The sequence below is a fragment of the Labrus bergylta genome, chromosome 18 (genome assembly GCF_963930695.1).
Source record: "Labrus bergylta chromosome 18, fLabBer1.1, whole genome shotgun sequence".
Lineage (NCBI taxonomy): Eukaryota > Metazoa > Chordata > Actinopteri > Labriformes > Labridae > Labrus > Labrus bergylta.
The window spans coordinates 14,536,280-14,557,684 of record NC_089212.1 but is presented as its reverse complement, the minus strand read 5'-3'; the positions used below and the strand labels follow the sequence as shown (position 1 = coordinate 14,557,684).

The 21,405-nt window shown below is 39.0% G+C and overlaps 1 protein-coding gene across 2 annotated transcripts in view; it reads right to left on the bottom strand.

Annotated features, from left to right (window-relative positions):
* Nucleotides 1–1,368: 1,368 nt before the first annotated feature.
* stac (SH3 and cysteine rich domain) overlaps nt 1,369–21,405 on the bottom strand; it is a 30,456-nt gene continuing 10,419 nt past the window's right edge. For both annotated transcript variants that reach the window (XM_020645209.3, XM_020645210.3), the window contains 9 exons: nt 20,412–20,545; nt 15,741–15,822; nt 15,467–15,573; nt 13,775–13,856; nt 13,250–13,317; nt 9,527–9,624; nt 6,522–6,573; nt 5,822–5,959; nt 1,369–2,762 (listed from right to left, as the gene is read on the bottom strand). In XM_020645209.3, coding sequence (XP_020500865.1) covers nt 2,664–2,762; nt 5,822–5,959; nt 6,522–6,573; nt 9,527–9,624; nt 13,250–13,317; nt 13,775–13,856; nt 15,467–15,573; nt 15,741–15,822; nt 20,412–20,545 — 860 coding nt within the window. In that variant the 3' untranslated portion in view covers nt 1,369–2,663. The remainder of the gene's footprint in view (nt 2,763–5,821; nt 5,960–6,521; nt 6,574–9,526; nt 9,625–13,249; nt 13,318–13,774; nt 13,857–15,466; nt 15,574–15,740; nt 15,823–20,411; nt 20,546–21,405) is intronic.

Sequence of the window (21,405 nt, the reverse complement as noted above, 5' to 3'; positions counted from 1 at the left end):
ACACTAACAACAACTTTCTGCCTCCTTCCTGTTTCACACCATAGAAACTTATTGTTCATGTGGGCACTCTTTCACACACACAGTTGCTTTGAGAGCAGTCACAGAACAAAACAAGATGCCACCTGATGATTGCACATCCAAAATCCATTCTCTTGAAGTTCTCTTTTAAGTCTTTTGACCAATTGTTTGTACAGTAATATTGGTTAGTGCAGGCTCAGCTCTAAGTTGGGTCTACTGTTATTCTCCATTTCTTCTTAACCTTAAGTTTTTGACTTTTTTGAACGTTGTTCAAATCTGTACATTTGTATTCAAAGTTTTATATCAAAAGTCAGATTTACTTGTTTGTCTTATTTTTTTGTCAATCCCATGAAATGTGTATTTTATTTGAAAGAATCCCTCTATGTTATTGACTGTGCACAAAAAAATACTCAGAAACTTTAATGACAAAAACATACGTTTGAACCTTATCCATGTCCATGACAAATTGATAGTCAGTATTTGTTGTTCTCCACACACACACACACATACACACACACACACACACACACACACACACACACACACACACACACACACACACACACACACACACACACACACACACACACACACACACACTCACACACACACACACACACACACACACACACACACACACACAAACACACAAACACGCAAAAGGACAAAATGTGCATATCTGTGTGACTTTCAGACATACAATATTATTTTATCTTTAAAAGTCAATCTCTATTCAATAAGACATAATAACTTAATCAAACTGGATCCAGTTCTTATATTTATTATTCGCTCCCTTGCTCAGATGCTGTTGTACACTTGGATCATTGCTGTACAAGTCAGTAACAAATGATGAGGCTGTAACTCTAACAAACCAACAGGTGGTGCTAGAGTCAAATCTCTGAGGCCAGGTGGCGCCGTGCAGTGAGCCTGATCTATTAGGATCATGTACAGATGCATACATTGACAAATGTATGTGATTATATCAGCTCCTATAGATAGTCTGCTTCTCCAGGAGTGATTGAAACATGCTAGCAGATGCTTTATATCGCTGTGAAATCATCTCTGTAAAGGTGGGCTGCAGATTGTCAGGAAGATACAACAAATTGAAAGCAGCAAAGCGACCTTATTTTGATTTGATTTTTACAATATGTGTGATGCTCTCTCTAATCTCTATGTTTTTTTTTATATTTAACATAATGCTTCAGACCTCAGTGCTGGTAGGAAACAGGATTTGTTTACACAATTTAAATAACTGAGACAAATTATAATGTTTTCATTCAACTAAATCACATCACAACATGAGCTACTGCATGACTAACTACTTATTTAACGGAGGAGACGTTGAGAAACACAAACGATCACAATACACTTGTGTTGTGATAAAGAAGACGTTTTATTCTTATATGCACAGTATGTACAAAGAAGGATTCTTGGAAATTGAACAGAGCCAAGTTTCAGTGCAGAGCAACCTTAAAAAGATATTTAGCATGTCTATGTTAATGCAACACCTTTCCATGATGCACGTAATCTGAGCGAGAAACTGACTGCTGAGAAAAGAGGAAAACCACACAAGTGACATAAAGACATAAAGTTAACACCCAAACAGGAAACCAAAGTTTTTTTGTGTATCATGTTTTCACAGGCCGTTCCCATCAGACCACATGACCATGCTCTAATTAATCATAGCTGCATCTTTTGCTGCTAAATGTTTGATGAAAACAACAACGGAGAAACTAAATGAAACCATTAAAACAACAACGACATTTTCAATCAATTCAATTTAGACAAGTGTGATTCTGCAACGTGGAGACACTTCAATTTGGTAGATAAATTTTGCATCCTCTGAAACGCAGATCTTACCAGTTTCTGATTCCTATGATAATTAAAAACATATACACATCTTCTTGAAGTATAATCCCAGAATGCAACAGACTCTCTTAACCTGGGTAGGATTAGGATGATATTTCTGGAAGACCGCTGAGAATCTGAAGCCTTCGATTGTGTCAAACTCCCCCCTGAAAGTCTCCTGCTGCAAATGATGAGTGTTGCTGTTTCCCACCTGCGTTTTGGTTCTGTCATAGGACTGAAACTGAACACTAGAGGTTATACTATAGGGTTTTTTTTTAATACATCTTAAGGGAGATTTGAGGCTTCAAAATGTGCAAATGTTCATATATGCTAATGCTGCTTACTCGTCACTATTTTCTGGAGTGTGTGAACATTTAAGGGAAGAGTGTCACAGCATGTACTGACATTTTGAAATAAATCTTTGCAACTATTGATTGTTTCCTGTTCTTTGGCGTAGACAGCCACCTAGCAGCTCTACTCTCAAAAAACAAACAGCTTGTAGCAGAATAAAACTAAAGAGGATAACATACACACATGACCATTAAATCAAATCCAGTGAAACAGAGATCTCCTGTCTGTCAGTCTGTTGTCTCAGCATCTCTCTCTGTATTAAGAAGGTGTGAGGAAGGTACAGAGATTCTGACCAACAGCAAAGTCTTCACAGCCAGCATCACAGTAAAGTCCAAACCCTTAAAGGCCAACTCCCTCACAGTTTTCTCTTAAGGTTCAGTTTCTCCTCGTCTGACCTCCAGGAGGCCGACCCTTCCTCTCTCTCTATTAGCTCTCTTTTGAGTGTCTCAGATGATTTCCAGAACGTCACAGGGTACAAAGCCTCTTTTCTTTCCGCTCGCCACTCTGATGAAGCCGCCATGTTCACCCTCACTGCCCACACATATCTGAAAGGGAAAAGGGAAAATGACACTTTAATGTGAAAATAACCCGAAACGGAAGTATAGCTGACCACTTACTCCTCACCTGAACATCTCAAATAAAAAGTCTATTTCCCTTAAATGGCCAATAACTATAAAGACTCTTTATCAAAAATGTCATCCTGCTTTCTTTGAACAGTCACATTGATCACTCTTTGAGACTCTTAAGTGTAGAAATGAAAAGTTAAAAAGTCTGTTTCTTTAAATCACATCATCTGACATGTACCCTGCAGCAGCAGCAGTTTCAGACAAAGAATCTAACTGAAATTATATTAACACGGAAGGTATTTCGCTTTTGCAGGTCATAAATAGCCATCGTATTCATTTCGGTCTGTTTCATATTCAGCTTAAAACTCCTCATAGCAGCTTAATGTGTTTGCAAACAGGAAATTAAACATGCAATGAACTATTGGGCTTCTCTCTGTGGTGGTCCACAAAGGTTGTAAATAGCCTTTTTTTTATATGAGCAGTTGTTTGATGGGGGCGCATTATAATCATTTTACCGACAAATTGCATAGCACCCCGTCATAATACCTATACTGCCCTTCATGTTTAGATGGCATATTAGCACTTGTACTATTGGAGCTGTAAATAAAAAGGCTGACTTACAAAGTATCATGTCACATACTCTATACAGTGTGAATGTACCTTCCAAGACAGGACGTGCAGGGCGTTTCTGGGTGATAAAACATATTTTTTAAGTAAAAAGAGATCAAACTTTTGCTTCTTTCCAGCTCTTTATTTCACTTATTGGCCCTCATAATGGACTAAACAATGTGTCTGCATGTTTGCTTTAAGCTGTCTGTAACATCTTCCTCTGGTTTTATTGTGACTGGAAAATAAAGGCAGCAGGTCATGCACTCTTCTTGTTTTCAGTGGTTTCATCTCCACTGGGGCTGGCTTGTTTTAAGTGTCCTCTGGGTCCAAACATGCCCTGGAAAGCATTGTGGGAAAAAAGGAGGGTCTGATCTAAGTACAGCCATTACACCAAAATGGTAATTTAATGATAACTCTTCAGAGGGAACCTCTGTCAGTTAGCTTCAGTGGAGCTTTTTGGTGGGAGCGAGTGAAGAATTACTGTAGGTGAGAGGCGATATTGGAGCTAAAGGGGGTAATAAGATGTCTGGAGAGCTGCTGGGTAATGTGAATCTGATGGGTGCTAATAGCTCAAGTGGGATCATGAATTACACAGACGTGTGTACTGTAGATATTTTAATTTCCTCACTAAAGGTCATTGCTTCCTCTACCTATGATGGTGAAAATATTCATGGAATGAATGCTGCTCATGTGTAGTACAAATATTCCCTCACATGTTATGCCTTTGTGGCTTCAAAAGAAGGTATCCAAACTAAAATCATATCAATATATTATAAACTAAAGTAACCAGCTTTATTACTTTATCATAAGTAAGACTGTCAGGTATTTTCAGGTATTTTCTGGCAGGTTATCGCCTTCTTGAAAATCTCTTGCTCCCTTCAGACTCCAAGCAGCTAGTATTGAAATTTGTGAATCGCTTTCCATTTGGTCTCTTCATATCAGGCAAGCCTCGGCCAAGCTAGTTTTCGAAAAAGGCAATGTAAAGGGTTCACTGTTGACCTTTTAACTCACTCTACAGGTTAATCCATAAGAGGATGCATAGACTGCATAGCTCCAAACCAAAAACTGCATCTTTCCAACACTGTCTTCCAAATGGGACAGGTGTTACTCATCTTTGGATGCTCTGCAGGGATGTTTAAGCTGACTAATGATATGCAGATTGCTCTGCATTTTGGAATAGTGGTTGCTAAAAAAAATGTATCCTCATCTGTCTTCATCACCCTGCTTTTTGCACTGGCTTAAGGACATGTTGTCTGATATACAAAGTGCAAGTCTGCACAAACCTACAAAGGGTAAATCTGAGAGACTTTGGGGACCTTTCTCGGCACAGTGTGATATGAAAGACAAAAGAGAAAGGTTCGCACACCCTTAATAAAGTTGCTCTTTTTTTCTTTAATTTTATACTTTCTTTGTCCTTCACATGTATTAAATTTGCTTGGATGTGTGTACACCAGTCTTTTTTCTCTTTTCACAGTGTCACATTAACCAACATCATAGAGACCCTAACCCCATGGCTGCAGGAGTGGGTACAGTATTAAACTTTTTGCAACCACACATTTATGTCATATGTTCTTGCTCCTGAGATGTTACGATTGTGACATTTTTTAAATACTTTAGGACAAACTTATTGGTAGCCATGTATCTGTTGTTGTTGGTTTTATTCTTCTGTTTTTCTGTGTGCAGATTGTACTGTAGACTACTTGCGTTGTTTTGTAAATTTTAAAATCCATATATATATTTTCATGAACCAGATAAAATAAAATACCCTCCAGTAGTTGCTGAGATATTGTATTTACTGAAAGAGAACAGGACAGCACTAGGTCACAGTGACCTTGAGCTTTGAGTACCTAAATTATAATCTGTTTATCTTGAAGTCTAGTGGACTCCAACGTTCCTTAAAACGGGGATTCGAATTATGGTCAGAAAATTGTTTTTCCAGAGTATTATGATGTCAAAGTGAAGTTGATTTTTGAGCTTTTTGGATACCATAAAAATATGGTATTCTTTCATCAACGTATCTTTTGTGACTTTTATTCCTAACTGTGACATAATTTGGGTATTAGTTGATGAGTTTGACCAAAAACAGTTATTAAGAGATCAGTGTGCTTCATTGAATTAAAAAAAAACAAAAAAAACAATTCCAGTCCAGCAGGGAGACAACGGAGGTAGAGTCCAGAAAAATAGGGCCACTGTTGTTGCAGTAGGGTCTTGCTTAATCAGCACCAAGTAGAGATGTACAATGCTTACATGGCTGTGAGCAGCTAAATACTGTTTAAATGTTCACAACGATGAGTTACAATTCTTTCAAAGATGCTTTTACTACAAATTCACACACGGCCCCGGTCAGGTCAGTCTCCAGAACTGTGCAGAACGACAGTACACTGCAAAGAAACACTATCTGAAGGCCGAGTTACGTATTTGAACAGTACCTGTCCCTCCTTCAAGGTGATCTGGCCTTGCTCCTTACAGCCGATAAACGTCCTGTTGCACCTGAACACTTGGTCCTCAGCCTGCACCTTATGAGCAAATGCCGCTGGGAAGAATCCGATCCTGTCCTCAATTACCCCCTGAGAGAACAAACAAATCAAACGTTAAAAAAGAGCTGACATATGGAAAGGCTGAACACTATACATCACATTGTAAAATATATAAAGTTATACCATATACACATCCTCACAAACAGTACTTAAGCTTTGTATGAAGGTGTTACAACAGTTGGCAAAGACCAAACAGAGCAGGTTTCTCTCCAGAACTGAAGAGAACAACAATGAGTGTTTAAAGGATGAGTTTCTTCATGGTCGGGTGGCAGCCAGCTGCCTCTGTACAGTCACGTTTTGACCTTTTGTCTCCCTAATTTATCTGTCATGCATCTGTGTCGTGAGGCAGCCTGCAGTCTTGCTCCTATAATTTACAGCTTGAATTCCAGTTTTCAAACGAGAAGATCTGTGTCTCATAGCTGCAGATTCTGGGATTTGTTGTAAAACTAAGAAAATCTCATTAGCAAATATAATCCTTGAATGTGGTGCATTGGAAGGTTTTATTGACTGACTTTATCAACAAAGAAAACATTTGAGATTGGGCATGTAAATACTGGTTATGATTAAGTCTAATATATTATTTTGTCCCTACCTTCCACCAGTCATCGTTGGAGTCGTCAGCTAACAAGATTCTCTCTCCCGCGCTGCAATTTAAAGCAAAACAAACTTTCACATATAGGAAATAACACTCTTGATATCTTCATGATGGGATGGATCCAGTGTGGGGCCCAGTGAAAAACAATGAACAAATAGCTTAATCAAATTATAATACCATGTCATAAAGTGATTTGGGACACTGAAGGTCAGGGTCTCCAGGGTTGTTTGTAACACAGGCATACTTATCTAACTGTCGGTGACCAAATGGGAACATGGGGGTGCCTGATAGCCTAGCGGTTATGTCTTGCGGCCCATGTACAGAGGCTATAGTGTGGGTTGCAGTGGCAGTGGTTTAAATCCGACCTTGGCCTTTTGCTGCATTTCATCCCTCACTCCCTCCCCCCAACATTTCCTGTCTCTCTTCAGCTGTTCTATCATTTGAAGGCAAATATGGACCAGAATTACAACTTAGCAACTTGAAGTGGATAGGAAAGGCATTTCATGTTATTCTGTGTAAGTAGTAAGGTATAATGCTATAATACAGCAAGTTTGCTGTGATTTAAATGAGATTGGAAGCAGAAAATCCTGTTTGCTGTAAGTAATTCTTCTTTATCCTGGAAACACATGAATCATTTAATTACTAGCATCTGTTCAAAGCCTTCGGCTAAACTTGACCAATAAAAATCAAAAGAACCAGCATAGTTTAGCCAAGTGTTGGTTTACGTAATTTCCCGTTTTCTTCCTCTTGTAGTTAAGTTGCAACACTGGCCGTCCTTTATGTGATGACACTAACCATGACTCAGAAAACACTGATTAGAGGAGGTGAGAAAAAACTCAGCATGCAGCGTTGTAAATCTGCCAAGGAAATGAAAACAAAGTAGATACATGTTCCACAGTTGTCAAACACCAAGAAAAAATATGGCCGTTTTTTAATTGTGTATTTCAGAGAAGCCGAACTCATCACCATTACAATCACCATACTTGAAGGTAATCATGTAATCAGAGCATGTGGCTGCAACTGAAGCTAATCACAGACCTGATGTTCTCTTAAAAAAAAAAAATGAAATTGAACCTTTTGAATAAAAATTCCACTTCCCTCCTACATGTGTGCTCAATGTTTGATGTATTGATTTCTGTCTGCAGAAAGACCCTTGCAGAGAAAAACCCTGATGTGTGCTGTCGTAAGAGAATACATTTCAAACAAAGCTTGGTGAGCTCTGTGCTGTGTCACAGGTTTTGGTGGACAGGGAGTCATAGAGAGGAAGTCAATGCATTTTAAATCAGGCCAGAGGATTGAAGTTTTTCAAGACCAAAGAGGGAAGAAGGACCCTTGAGAAAGTGGGAAAGAACAAGTGCAATCTTTATGCCCTCTGAGGGTTTGTGTGAGACCAGGAGTAAATGGGTACTTAGACTGAAGGACTGCTTGTGATGGATGCTCTCTTTCCTGGGCGTCTATGCGGAAGCATGTTGCAGATGATGCCCTATGAATCATTGTTAAGGCGCCTGATATAATCCGTACCCTGAATTAAGATGAAATGGAGGTTTTGATGAAATCTGTTATAACTAGTTTGTTTTTGGCCACTTGGGGGCAGCAGAAACAAACTGTGAACCATTATGGTTAATATGTTGAACGTCTAAACGATCAACTATTAATTTATACTTACAGCAGTTACAGAGCTACATTATCAGTCATTTAGAGCTGTATTCTGTCCACCTGATGAATTCAGTCCAATTTTCTCTGTTCTCTTCTCTGCTTTTGGTCCTTGAATACTGAGGGAAACACTCATATCCATCAAATGCTACCTTACCGTACCTAACTGTACCATACCAAACACTTTATTGGTCGCTTGGGGAGATTTGTCACGATTCCAGGTATACAGCAGGTCAGTTCCATTGGAAATATGTTGCTGCCCTACTATGTTAACCAGCCTGTTGCTAACTGCTCCTGTCTGCTGTTCGGTACTAGTTTGCTAGTGTACACTGAGTTTTTTACTGTATGTATTTAAAGTGAATAAATCTGCCTGTCATAGCTAAAAAAAACATAATTTTAGAGTGGTCAGATAAATTCAACACAGTTTCGGTGTCAGAACCTAAAAGGCAGCTTAAAGGTGAGCTCAGACTAAATCAAAAGCTCTGCGCTCTAATAACTTGTTAACGACTTTGTCATTACAAGTAACCAATTGTATGCTAATTATGGATTTGATCAAGATGTAATTACCAGTAAAAGTGGATTTGCAGTCATTTTAAACAATGAATTTGGACACAGTGTATTCAGTTTCTGTGCCACCACTATCAAACGACATTTTATATTTGCTGGGGAGGGATTCATGCTACCAGTGCTGAGTAACGGTAACAAAACTGGACAACGATGAGGTTACTAAGAAGTGTTCCCTTTCCAATCGAACCTCGGCTTCACTAGCTTTTGTCACTTGACATATTTACTCCTGTCTTTCTAGTTTTTTCTATCTAAAAATGTTATTAGGTTGTTTTGGGTTTGTATTCTAACTTGATCAGGTGCTTACAGTAGCCAGTATAACTCAAACATCTCATCATTTTAACCCCATAAAATCTGATTTTCTACATGGATCATTGTGCTGTTTAAATCAAATATTAATCAAAAGTGACATTACCTCCTTGTGTGCATTGTTAAATGAGTTTATGTACTAATGTAGGCTCTTAAACTTAGTAACCTGAATAATTACAAATTGTGAATATTAATAGGTGCATTTATAACATCAGCAGTGTGACGTCTGTGTGTATTATAACTTGGGAATGAGTGCGTTTGTAATAGTGGTGCGCTTATAGAAACTATTTAATTGAAGTGTTGTAGATGTTTCAGCTCGTTTATCTTTTCTTTGGGACATTTTCAAATGCAAAAACTGTTTCAGAAGAAATCCTTGTTGGCATGTCAGATACTGGTGAGCTATATTATATCTTCAGTACAGCCACTGCACTGATTTATTCCATACATGGTTTCAGTGTATGTGTGTCTTCACTCACCTCATCTCCAGGTCATGGCTGTCTTGGGGAGTAAAATTGTGCAAGGCTACATATGTGTTGAGCTTAAGGACGTCTTTCTGTAGCTGGCTCTGCTCCAACTAGACAACGGTCACACACACAGAAAAAACAAGAACACACACGCCTCAGACTTAAAAAAAGTCTCAGGAAAAAACACACAAACACAATGCAACACCATATTGTCTCCTTTTGGCAGTCGTGTCTGAAAATAGTCTGTTGGCATTCTCATAGGCGGGAAAAACCCTTGTTTACAGTACAATGATACACCACAGAGCCACTTAAGTTGTTCTACAATCTGTTCCTTTTAATCCACCGTCAACACGAGTGGGAGGAGGAGGATCATGGTTTTTGTGAAGGCTCAGGAGTAAAAACAGAATGGGGTTGTGGGTGGAGAGGAAGTTGTTGGAGATGTGTGAGCTCAATTAACAAACACTATTCTGCTGCTCTTCACGCCTGCCTGAACAGGTGGGTGTTGTCTTATCACCAATACCTTGAATCCTGCCTTCTGCATCCCTCCAAATGATGACCTGAACTCTTGATGTGTGACACCTTCACAGAAATGTTCCTAAAAGATATGACAATGGCTTTTTTGTAAACCAGCGGGAGTTTGCCATCTTTTTCTCACTGTATAGTAATGAAGAGAAGTGTTTCTGCTCTTTATTTGCTCCTTGAGTGCACCCTTGTGGACTGGCTATGTGGCTGATAGATGAGTTGAGTTAACTGCGGCCACAAGGCAAACTGCTTGTGTGGCCTGAGGGTGAAAACAACATCATCAAACAGCGGCAATCCATTACAGCTAAGAGCTGCTCACTTGGCCTTCAGAGGCTCTTAGTGCTGTGAGAATATGGGACACTGAAGGGGAGGAAGGGCAGGCTAAGATAACAGCCTCCTTTGTTCTAGTTGATCCAAAGATAATGTGGTATTTAAAATGAGGGACTATGCAGTAATAGAAAAGCAGAATTTTTTTATATTAAATATTTATGGCTATTAAGTGGTAGTAAAATAACTTAAATTCAACGTTGGCATAAAATCACTGTAAACTTCCTAAAGTGTACAAGTAAGTGTAAAAGTTGCCTATTTATACATTTTGCAGACACGGCGCCATATTAGATTTATTACTGAACTGCATTTTTTTGCGATACGCAATTGGAAATCCAATTTAAAATCTTTCGAGCCTTCTTTGCTCTACCTCTTCATACAGCCTCACTGATACATTGGTTAGCAGATATAATCAGGCTGATATATCACAGATATCTGTTGATGTGTTTTCAGATATACACTATGTGAAAATGTTTCTCACAGAACATTAAATGCAGATCCCCATGCTTTGGGTGATTTAGACACACAGCTGGACTCTATAGGTCAATGTTTCTGGCATTGAAGCACAGAATGTTCAACTTTGTGTTACTAATTACTAATAGGTTTTATAAATGTTTTTGAAAAGATGGGTCGTAAAAACCTGGATGTAAAGGTTTAAATCATCGCCCTATGCTGGTAACAAAAAGGGTATTGCAATATATATTTTCTATAGCATATATCATCACCGCGGAGTATACTGTGAGCGATCTGCACTGGAATTAGTCTCCTTTTTATCACAATGTTTTACATTCTCAGATAGTGTTTCAGAAATATGCCTTTTTTTGTTTAAGTCATGTCTGAGCAAAATGACATGAAATCACATGAAAAGAAAAAAAAATCATCCAAGAATACCCACTAATTAATGCGTAAAAAGAAATACGTATAGGCCTGAATAATGATGGTTTCTACTCTTAAGTGTCCGTCTAGCTTTTGGTGCTGGACTTTTAAAGTCAGGTCCAGCTGCAGCTTAATCTTTATTTGTACAGCTGCCTTCTGTTGCTGGAAATGAAAAGGAAACTGAGTGACTGAATCAGAAGAGCTAAGCTGCGTTTCATTAAACTGATGAGCTTCATTCCCTACAGGTGTGTTGCTGTAAGTGTCACCGTTCACATTAACATCATATGATCCATTGTTATATGATAAAATCGATAATGACAACTTTAAAAGGTTATTACAAACAATGACATGTCAGACACAGTTGTTGGTCGACTATGTGTGACACATCTTGTACTTCAAACAACATAAAAGTCGTCGATTGTAATAAGGAACAAAATCAAACTTCTTCAACTGAAAATCCAACAAAGAGAAATCCCAGCATGAGTCTGAGTATTTTACTGTCAATTGATCTCGGCTAGTTTAACACTAAACCTGAAAAGTGTGAACAGATGGGGACCCTGTGTGTGACTGCCTGTGTTCCCATTTGTGCGTGTGATCCTCTCATCTCAAATTGGAAGCTCTGGTGAAATAGCAGTTTTGAGCGTTTTCTCTGCTCATTACCCCGCAGAGCCTCCATCTGTCTGTCCCCTACCCTGAGCTAATGGACCTGTCTGCAGACAGACAAACAGCCCGCTGCCAGCTGTGCTCGGTCCAGCCTGATAACACAGCAAAATGCACTTTGAGTTCCTTTGTATTTTTTTGCCTTGTATGGTTATTTGTTCATTTTTTTGTTTGTACAAGTCTCTGTGGTCTTTTTCCACTGTTGACAATTGGGGTAAACATGTTCTACTATAAAGTACACAGGATAGATGTCTGCAAGCCGAAAATATGTACAGAGAACATTGATACTGGAAGCACGTCTCCCACAAACCCCACCATGAAAGAGTAAAAGACATGTAAAGAAAGGAAAAGATTTGAAACCTGGCCATGAAATATTCAGTGGGTGGATACATCCACGGAGGTTTAACTTTTTTTTTCTTTCACTTACATGAATCTTGCATCATCAGCACTGACTCTAAAGAGAATAAATACAGCAGCTTGGACCCCAGAGCTGCAGATCCAAACATTAATTTGAGGTCAAGGTTTGTATCTATCAGCGCAGGCCAGCTCAGATTTGATTTGTTACAGCAGGAAGAGAAGTTTTCCTTCAGTGTCCTGGGAAATTCAGCAGTGACGATGGAGGGTGGGGGCGAGGGGGTGGGGGGCAAGTACAGCATGCTTAATGATCGCAGAACCCCCTAGCTGGGTATCAGTTTTAACAAGAGTAACCACGCTGAGTTCACGCACTGGTCAGTGAACATATTCTAAACCCAGAAGATTTAAACTGCACCACTAACACACAACATAGTAAGAATCTGAGCTGCAGAATAACAAAACTGTGGAGAGAGGTCAATCTGAAAAGTTAAATACCAGAGCTGCTGACTTGAGGAAATTCCTGAGTAGACAGTTTTAGCCATTCTGCTAAAAGAGTTTATTCATTTTTTTAGTATCTGTTTTCCTGCTTGCCTTCTTGCCTGTGAAACACATGGATGCCAAATTGAGTCTGATATGTTTGTTTGTCTAAACTGGAAGCTCATCATTTTTTAACAGACCAATATAAACTGTTTCTACACTTGCTGAAACAACTGGTAAATGTCAAGCTTGAAACTTAACTGTTCATTAGACTTGATTTCAGACAAATATGACTTTATTGTTCACTTTTTTGTTTAACAAAATATATTTTTTTACGTTATTGATAAGTTATTTTAATCAGGAGGCTGACAGTTTGATTCCATCCGTCTCAGATTGGCATAACTAAAATAAAAGAACATGTTTGAAGATTTTAGCATCTCTATTTCTCTCATGCACCCACACTTGTACACTTTAGGTTTGTATTAATTAAATATACTGTATATGGAGTTTGATTCTCACCGGCAAATCGTCATTCTTTCTCTCTGGCTGGTTGTAGAGCTCCGTCCCATTCTCAATGACTGTGAAAACTAAGAAGAAGAAAAAACACAAAGAAATCCCTTATAGGTCACATTTTAAAAATAGATTTAACATACTTATACTGTATATGCTACTTTCCTGGGGAAAAACTAAGTATTTTTGGCCATAGGTGGATGCAGTGAAAAGGTCAAGGGGTTATTGCCGTCAAATCAAAGGAGTCTCTTGATGAGCATTTCTTTCTTCAGATAGAAATGAGAGTTAGAGAAATAGCATTTCTCAAAAAGCTGCTACTCCTCCATTCTATGTATAGAACCTTTCATTACAGATATTATTGTGCAGCTGAAAACTTAAGAGCTACACACAAAGCTCTTTAAGGCATCATAAACAACAAGAAGAGGAGAGTTCAGGGGAAAACAGAAAATAAATGGATTGGGCTGTTTGGAGAAATCCCAGTGTCATTACATGGCTTTACTCCAGGTGCTCCAGTGTACTACATCAAACACTCACCATCATCGCTGTGTTTTCTCGACAGCTCCTGCCTGCTGCTGTGAGCCACCACCTCCTCTGGAACCTTATCCAAGTCACTCGTCTGCAGAGATACAACATGTTTAGAGAGATAGATCAATAGATGGATGGAGATAGAGAGAGAGAGACATTAAGGTGATTAGAGATAGATAGTTAAAGATGGATAAAGATAGACATTGGAAGCTATAAAGAGGTATGGGATGAGAAAGTGAAAGATAGAGATATGAGAACAGATCTTCTGCTATTGGGGGCAGACATGACAAAGCTTGACTTTTCTTTTTTTTTCAAATCCGCATCATGTTGTTGTTTCAGCTAACTTCATTTCCATTCATTGTAAGTAAATCACAAGAAATATATTTTTTCCGGCCCCTGAAGTGAGCTGCTGTATAACTTATCCTGTTGAAGTGAAACTCTACAGATAAGCGGGCGCTCCTCCAGGAAGAACAGCAAAGGACCAAGTAATGACAGAGTTTCAGACGTAAACGCTGCTCGGAAAAGGAAGTCTTTTTAACAATAAACCCGTGGCTTTACCAGAACTACTGAGAAATTTGCATCCGTTCCCAGTGCAACATGACGATGAAAGATGATGATTGATGACGAGTTCCAAGATTGGAAAGACAGAGATATGGAGGGATACAGATGGAGGGGGATTAGGAAGAGGGACAGTTTTGAGATATATACATACACAATCACTTACACACATGTAGATATATAAATATAGATAGATAGAAAGATAGAAAGAGAGAGAGAGAGAATGTTTGAGAGTGATAAATTGATAGAGAAAGACAGACAAAGAGAGAGAGAGATAAGGAGACAGAGAGATAGAGCTAGATCAAACTAAACTGAAAGATAGAGACAGAATGATATCGAAAAACGGTTCAGTTTCTGAGCAAAAGCAACCTTAGATGCATCCACTGTTTTGACTAACCTGCTTGGTTTAAGAAAACTGCCGCTTAGCGAACATGTTGTTTTTTTCCGTCCACATTTGGAAACTATTATCATAACCCCTGCTGGGATCACATTGTCTCTCTTAGCCACACACCCCCATTCACAGCTGCACAGGACAGGGCAGGATGGCCCAAACACAACAGATGTCAGACGTCTTCAAATCCAGACTGCACACACAGTTTAGCTTACATTAGAGGTGATAGGATATGAAACACACACACACACACACACGCACACACACACACACACACACACATACACACACACACGCACACACACACGCACGCACGCACGCACGCACGCACGCACGCACGCGCGCGGAAAGGAGGGACGGTGAATGTAGGTCTACAATCGGTCCAGTCCATCTTCAGAGCTGAAACATGCGCATTCTTACTGACATCTCCCCCCTATCTCTGCCTGGACCAGACTGCCTTTATTGGTATTGTTTACAGTCCTGCAGTGGCAGTATCTATTTAGATCGTCAGCCACAGTATGCAGATGTCAGTGGGACAAAATATAACATAATAACCTGAATTGAACCGTGGCAGTCTGCTTTATGTGTCTGTAAGAACATTTGAGCTCATGCAGAGAAGAAAAGTGAAAAAATAACTTTTCTTGTCAAACTTTTATTTTTGTTGCGCTCTAAACAAAGGCAGTGACAGGTACTTTTGAGCCAACAGGGTAAAAACAATCACAACCAGACAACATTAATTATCATTTTCTTACCGAGTTTCTGTGCGGTGACTCAGACCCACTAGACCTCTTCGCCTTCTGCGCCAGCGACGTCCCAAATCTCAACGCCTCATACACAGGGTCAACCTTATTCCCACAAGCTTTAGAAGAAGAGAAAAAACCCCCAAAAGAAACACTTTCAGAACAGCCACATAAACTCAGTCAGGTAAATGTTATAAATCATCTCATGTGGTAAAGAGGTTCCAGCAGAGTGGAGTATGCGCTCCCACACAGAACCTGAAATATTATGGAGATTTAAGCTGCTCACCGATGGGCATGACTTCTTTGATGCAGCCGTACTGTTCCTGGATCAGTAATGGAGAGCTGTAGTACCGCCGAAAGCCTTTTGGCTAAGGAGAGAAAGAGAGGGAAAAGAAAGAGGCATCAGACAAATTGATATGCAACTTCACAGGCAGCAAGCTGAAACGAAAACACTGAATGTTACTCTGTGGAGTCAGACTTTTGAGAAAACAGCAAGTTCTCCGATGACGACTTATTCAAACTTTAATCCTCAATAGTTCCCTATAAATACCACCTTCTTCACTCATGTATAGAATAGAGAAATCCTGACATGTACCATGAAATGAAAAACAGTTGCATAGGCTTTAGAAACCCCGAGGGGACACGTCGGTAGTGAGTGGGATACATGCTAAAGAGACTGTTGCTGATTAACAAATGATGTAAGACCCAGCCTGCACTATCCTGCAGCAGAGGTGTAACATTAGTTCCACTCAATCAAAATGACTTTCAGTGTTTCATTTTTTTTTTTTTTTAAAGGTTTATTTTGGGGTTATTTATGCCTTCATTTTAAGACAGGAACGTGGATAGAGTCAGAAATCGGGGACAGAGAGAGAGTGGGGAATGACATGCGGGAAAGGAGCCACAGGTCGGATTCAAACCCAGGCCGTCCGCTTGGAGGACCAAAGCCTCTGCACAACGGGCATACGCACTAACCACCAGGCTACCAGCGCCCCTGATGGAAATTTTTAAATATTAAATTGTGCATCATTTAATAGAAAATAGAAATGACTGCTTGAAAACTTCCAATGCACAGCTGTAAAAAAAACTTTGACGATGATTAATGTTGTTAACTATAATAGTCCTGACTGTCCTGAGTTACCTTCCTGTCATATCCTCCTCCCATCTCCACAGGCCGTGAACATTTATCATTTATATATCCATTACCCTCCTGCATCCGATCCAATCAATACTTCCCAATCAGCTCTGAATCCTGGTAAAATAAAGAAATAAGACAGAGGATTCAAATGCTCCTCAAACTCTGCAGTAATGATTGACGATGGTGATTGACGTCTAACTTCAGGTTTATTTAAAGCACACTAAGATGCTGTGTTATTTTGACACGTTCTTTCTTGATTATTTCTGCATATTTTGAGACCTCTACATTGATTGCCTTTTTCCTTTTTTTTCCCCCCTCTTTGTTTACATTCCTCCAATTCTAGTGGCAGGTGTTGAAACCTGCATTGCTAATAAGTCCTGATTAATTCTTCTTCTAACACCCCTCACCATGAGGCAGCGTCCACCAAGGCTTGATGAGAAGAAACCCTCGAGCTTTTCAGGTCCATTTCAAGAACTGAGATTTCAGATTTTAAGGTGGCAAGCTTCTTAAGGAAAAGGTTCAAAGAGCTTGTTGGGAGTTTATCTGCTTCATTTGACTAACAAAAGACCCCACTCACAGTCACTGACATGAGAGGACTCTGATGCTGTGACAGCAGTGACTACAGACGTAGTGTGGATTGAGGAAATATGGGAAAAGTCACAGAATAAGATCAGATAAAATAGATTTTTGTATCTATAAGGAAACTCTATTGCCAGATTGCCCCACATTTATTGACCAAAGATATGCGTACCACGAAAGAGCATTAAATATAATATTAGGGGGGCAATGCAAAGAAACAGGACCTGATAGAATAACAATAGAAATACAATTTAAGAAGAAAAAAAACTAACAAGGAGGCTAATTATATTTGTTTCTCATGTGTGTTAGCTTTCAAAATATGCATGTTTCCATTCATCAAAAATCAAAAAGAGGACAATACATTTTTCAGTCACTGAAGTGCTGACAGCTGCAAGTTTTTGAACGGTGTTAAAAGGGCACAAAGGAACAAAAGAAGAAGGAAAGAAGCAATCACAATGAGTAAACATGAACCGGGTGACCCTGAGGAGAGTTGTTTTGTTGGTGTTATGCAGGACACTTTCTACCGATTTGTTGTTCTATTTCCTGCGCTTCAGTTTTCCTTTGTTGCATTTAGAGCTTCTTACTGTCACCTTCTATTTTGCTCCTTTGTCCTCATTTTAAGGTGTTTACTCTTTTATGTTGTTACTCACCCTTTCCTCTTGTTTCCGAAGCTTTATTCTCGATATTTGTGTGTTTGCTGTGCCATTATACGACCCACCCTAATTGTTCTCTCCTGCAGCTGATTAGCTCAATCCTGACGCTGTATTTAGTCGCCGTGTATCTGCCAGTTCCTCTTTGTACAAACTTTCCAGCATTTTGAAGCGTTTATCCTGATTGTTAACGGAACTATGCTCTCCTCACTTTTACTTTATTCCTGATTTATTTGGCTCCTTGGACTGGTTTTCTGGCTTCTACAGTGCTGCCTTCTCTTTTCCCAGTAAGTCTTTGGTTTTCCTTGTTTGTTGATAAATCATTTATTCTGCACTAGTCTGCTTTTTGTCCCCCTGTGTTTCCCATCACACACCATACTTACAGCTTTATCACTGCATTGTGATTGTATGCAGCTTATTCTATTTCATTTCACACCATTTTTATCTGACTTTTATGAATCATTCTTGTGATTTTCTTTACTTATGTAAATAAAGCTGCTTTTCTCTGTCTGTTGTTAGTGTTTTTGTGGTCAATATTAAATAAAAATTGATTGCATAATTACCTTAGTTACCTGAATAATTAAACACTGTAGCAGTTCAGATACCACTGGCTTGTAATAGAGTGTAAGGGCTAAGATCTATGCATGAACTAGCATGTCAATCACTACATATTGATTATTTATCATGTTTCATATAAACTGGCAGGACGCTGAGACACTACTGCTGGACTGGAGTTGACAAAACAGAATCTTCAGGGTCAAGAGATACATAATCACCTTCTTAGTGTAAGAAATCAGCTGAAGTTTGCGAAGTACTGAACATATTGTTTTAGTGAATTCATAAGAAAAAACATTTCCAGATGCTACTTTCATAGTTCAAAAAGACTCAGAGCATTAGGTAATTTGATTCCTTCAGTAAAGTGATGTCAGGCCAAGAGAAACAAGCATAGCTAAATTAGTATCCAAGTTTGGAGCAAGTTGAATTTAGAGCTGAACTCCACTGGGGAAACTTCCTTTTTTATGCTCGACCTCTCAACCTCATTTTCCACTCCTGAGAGCCGATCAATCACATCTGCAGGCCTCATCCCCACAGGCCTCCAGTGAAAAGATGTCTCAGAAGAGAAGGAGGACAGGCAGCTTTTTTAAATATTATTTTCACATGTCATTTTTACTCTTTTTTATTTACACCAATTCAACAAATCTAACTTATTAGGGTGATATTTCTCAGTTAAATACTGTGCAAGAGCAAGACAGTGAAGGTAGGAAATCACACTTAATGTGACCTGACAGTGTGTTCAATGTGGGATGTGTGGGAATGACTGAAGAGAACCCAGTTCAGTCTCTCACTGCCCGTTAATACGACTGAGAGTGATGAACATTTTTTGGCATATTGCAACCGAATCCTCCCCCAATAAAACCCCTCAGCCCACCCGCAGCCCTCAACCAAACGGTCACATAACAAAGCCAAGTAAAAGTTAATGAGGGGCAATAATTGAGAATCAGTTTATTATCCTTGATCTAAATTATAATTACAAGCTGCTTTTTAGCAGTGGATACTTGGAAGCAACTGAAAATGATCCTAACAAGGCCTGATCCCAGAATCAATGATCTTAAAGTTGGGGGGTTTATTACAGCAAAGGGCCATTATCTCTGACTTGTAAGGGAAATAAAACTGAAAATCCCACCTAAAACAGTTTTGCTCATGTTTTTTATTTATTTCTTTTCTTTTCTTTTAAATAAACCAAAAAATTAACTCCAGTTCCCTTTTTACCCCTGTTATAATCTGCATTTGGCATTAATTATGAGAGGATGAAACTATATGAACTTCTGGACTTATGTTGACTACACTTTACAAAGACTTTGTAAGTTTGTCGCTAAACAAGTTCAAATATAAATTGTTAACTCTCTGAAGCAAACTGAAACTGAAGTTAAATTAAAATAGCAACGGGCTGCTTTTTAAAAACAGTATATTGGGCACAGAATATTAATCATTAACAATAATTATCTTTGATTCATATCAAAAACTTTCCGATTTTTTGCGAAACCAAAAACTAGTTGCCTCTCTTAGTTTTTAAGAGCTGACATTTATGAATAAATGATGTGATAATTACTCCTCTTTTTTTTACATCCCTCTTTTTCACAAGCAACAAGAGGCTTGACTTTCAGATTAAAAAGGAGACATCATTGATGAGCCTGCGTGATGTCACATCGTAAAGTGGTGTCACATATTCCATAGTGTCAATGGAGCTGCCTCAGGGCGATTGTATTGATCTTGATTAAAGGTTTTCTGCTGACGATGAGAGGGGCTTTTGCACTTTCCTGTTACATAACCGAAACAAAAAACAGAGTGATGATATAACGATGAGGACGATGACGAGGATGGATGGTGATCACAGATGTACCAGTACACTAACACATTTAGTGTGATTTCTGAATAAGCACATTCTGCTGGGAACCAGTCACACTGCCAACTCGGATCTGTCTGTTTTGGTTGCTAATGACATCAGTAATGATATTTGTGAATTTCCCAAACTGTTAACAGACAAATGTACCGTTTATTTCATGTCAGTAGAATTCTGTGACAAGTATCTCACCAGTTTGCCCATGCAGCGCTGCTGTCCCACTCCGTTCTCACATTTGTGGTGCAGGCTCATCTTGCAGGCTTTGCAGCGGAGGCCGTGCTTTGCTGTGTTTCCCGCCAAGAACACCACATGTTTGGCTGTTGTACCTGATACACACACAGAAAAGACGCATCAGATTCAGATCTGCCATGTCAGGACATTGACTTGTATAGTATTCCTCACTAAGCAGCATACTACACACAAAGAGGCAGAGGATATGATAATTTTTCAGTGCCTCATTTATTCATTGTTTTAACACACTTATTCCTGTGCCAGAGCTTCTGGATTCGTTCCCAGCATGCACTGGGAAAAACCTGTGAAACAAGATGTGGACAATTTAACAAGGAAAAAATTAAGCAAATGTGACACATGATATTCACTTCTGCAAAACCATTTTTTAACAAAACTGCCTTTAACTGAGCCTGTGCTATCTCTATTATTTCAATTTTTTTCAAACTGCTGCCTGTGTGCAGCTCCCTTTAACCAATTGTTCGTGTCTCAAAGGCATCGCAACAGTTAAAGATTTAAATGACTTATCTGTGAAGTAAAACTAAATAACAATACATAGGCAAACATTAAGCTTGTGTGCATTGGTATAGGCTGTGTGAAAAGATGGACGACAAAAAAACTCAAAATTGAAGCCAAAACATGTGGCGCTCCCTCTACTGGCTGGTTGCAGTTTAGGTCATAAACCCCGCCTCCTCCATGTTAACAGTTGGTACACGGGGCAAGCTATAAAATCAAAAATCACGTTGAATAATTTTTTTGTTTTAAAATTGGTTCTTATTTTGCTGATATACAGTATATCCAAGTGTTGATTTTTTCTAGAAGATTTTGCAAAGGTGGTAATGGGGTAAAAGCCATGATTGACAGCTCTGTCAACAAATGCAGCTCCTTCTGTGCTGTGTGCACCAGATTAATAACAAAACATAACACAACACAAGCATCATCCAACTTCTGTAACTGT